Source organism: Chiloscyllium plagiosum, unplaced genomic scaffold (assembly GCF_004010195.1).
Source record: "Chiloscyllium plagiosum isolate BGI_BamShark_2017 unplaced genomic scaffold, ASM401019v2 scaf_25568, whole genome shotgun sequence".
NCBI classification, from domain to species: Eukaryota; Metazoa; Chordata; class Chondrichthyes; order Orectolobiformes; family Hemiscylliidae; genus Chiloscyllium; species Chiloscyllium plagiosum.
Window position 1 is genome coordinate 1 of NW_025196787.1, and position 2,399 is coordinate 2,399.

At 70.9% G+C, this 2,399-nt stretch overlaps 1 protein-coding gene across 1 annotated transcript; it reads left to right on the top strand.

Annotated features, from left to right (window-relative positions):
• Nucleotides 1-5: 5 nt before the first annotated feature.
• Nucleotides 6-2,257, top strand: LOC122545901 (zinc finger protein 345-like; the record flags this gene model as incomplete). The annotated part of the gene is made up of 1 exon (XM_043684775.1): nt 6-2,257. A coding segment is annotated over one exon (1,791 nt), but the record flags the coding sequence as incomplete, so codon positions are not given.
• Between the last annotated feature and the right edge of the window lie 142 nt (nt 2,258-2,399).

The following is a 2,399-nucleotide window of genomic DNA, read 5'->3' on the forward strand; positions in this document are numbered from 1 at the left end:
CGCGGCCCAACCGCTTCCCGTGCCCGGAGTGCGGCAAGGGCTTCGCCTGCCCCTCCCACCTGCAGCGCCACCTGCGCACCCACACCGGCGAGCGGCCCTTCGAGTGCTTCGCCTGCGGCAAGACCTTCGCCACCCTCAGCCACCTGGCGCTGCACCGGCCGCGGCACGCCACCCACCGGCCCTTCGAGTGCGCCGTCTGCGGCCGCTGCTACCCTAGCTACCCGGAGCTGAGCGCCCACCAGCGCTTCCACACCGGGCGCCGGCCCTTCCCCTGCCAGCTCTGCGCCAAGCGCTTCTACACCTCCAGCGAGCTGCGGGTGCACCAGCAGTGGCACACCGGCGAGCGGCCGCACGCCTGCTCCAGCTGCGGCAAGCGCTTCGGCCGCCTGGGCCACTTGCTGGAGCACCAGCGCATCCACACCGGCGAGAAGCCCTTCCAGTGCCCGCTGTGCGGCAAGCGCTTCCACTCCTCCAGCAACCTGACCCGGCACCGGCGCTTCCACAGCGGCGAGCGGCCCTTCGCCTGCGGGCAGTGTGGCAAGAGCTTCTACACCTCAGGCGACCTGCGGCGCCACCAGCAGACCCACAGCGGGGTGCGGCCCTTCTGCTGCACCACCTGCGGGCGTGCCTTCTACCGCTCGGGGGACCTGGTCAAGCACCAGCGCACCCACACCGGGGAGAAGCCGCACGGCTGCCCGGTCTGCGACAAGCGGTTCTACACGGGCAGCGAGCTGAAGATCCACGGCCGCTTCCACACCGGGGAGCGCCCGCACGGCTGCCCGGTCTGCGAGAAGCGCTTCTACACTTCCAGCGAGCTGCGCATCCACGGCCGCACCCACACGGGGGAGCGGCCCTTCCGCTGCGCCAACTGCCCCAAAGCCTTCTACCGCTCCAGCGACCTGGCCAAGCACCAGCGCACCCACACCGGCATCAAGCCCTACGCCTGCCAGCTGTGCCCCAAGCGGTACTACACCTCCAGCGAGCTCTGCGTCCACGGGCGCACGCACTCGGGCGAGAAGCCCTTCCGCTGCCAGCTGTGCCCCAAGGGCTTCTACACGGCCAGCGTGCTGGCCAAGCACCGGCTCACCCACCTGCCCCGCGACCCGGCCGCCACCTACCAGTGCCGCCTGTGCCCGCAGCGGTGCGGCAGCGCCTCCCGCCTGCGCGCCCACGAGCGGCAGCACGCCGGCGAGCCCGCCTTCGAGTGCCACGTCTGCCTGCGGCGCTTCCACACCGCCGGCGGGCTCAGCAAGCACCGCAACGTCCACGGGCGGGCGGGCGACCGGGCGCCGGCCGCCGCCAGCTCGGCCGCCACCCCCCCTCCTCCTCCTCCTCCTCCCGCTCTCCCCCTCCCCTCCACCCCACCCCCTCCGCCTCCCTCCACCTCCGCCTCGCCCCCCCCGCCGCGCCCCCTGTTCGAGTGCGGCATGTGCAAGAGGGGCTTCGCCTCCTGGGCCCAGCTCCTGGCCCACCAGCCCGTCCACGAGGGGGAGCGGGCGCTGGAGTGCGCCCTGTGCAAGCAGCTGTTCGTGGCGCCCCCCGCTGGCAAGGGCGGGCAGGCGGGGGAGGCGCCGGGGGCCTCGGAGCCCCACCGCTGCCCGCTCTGCAAGGGGCGCTTGGCCTGCTACGACATCGGGGGCTTCGGGCTGGGGCTGGATCCGCTCGGCTTCGAAGCCTGCCTGCAGGGCTGGCAGCCAGGGCTAGGGGGCAGTAGGGCGCTGGGGGAGCTGTGCGACCAGGGGGGGCTCACTCACCCGGCCACCTGGGGGGGTGGGGAGAGCGGCACCGGCCAGTGATGACGTAGGCCCAACCTCTGGGCGGGAGGCTGAGGGCACAAGGGGGGGGGTGAGTGGTGGGGGTCCAGGGAAAACCCGTTCGCCCCCTCCCCCCCCATCTTGGCACTCCAACCTTGCCCCCGCTCCTCCCTCGACCGCCTTCAGAGCGACTCGGCGAGGGCACTCGTGGCGTCGGAGGGAGTGGGGAAGCCGGAAGACATTTTGGTGACAGAGAGGGGAGACTCCAGACGACTCCCGGACTGTGGCTAGGAGACTCCGAGGGGCACGGAGCAGACCGTCGGCACCGCCCGGGCACAGGCACACCGACCCGGCGCCGCCCAGGGAGTGGCCCTGAGCAACCGAACATTTCCCGCTCACACACACACAGCGCGAGCCCAGGACAGGCTGGAGTGTGGGCGGCTTCATTCAGTGTCGAATAAGCTTTCTGTTCCAATGTGAAATAAAACGCCGATTGTCATGTCCACGCGTGTGGCTCCCTGCTGTCCGTGAGAGTGGCGTGTCGGGAACGGGTACCCAGGGCTTACACACTCACACACACACACACGTTGTCACACACACAGTCTCTCACACACACACACACGTTGTCACACACACAGTCTCTCA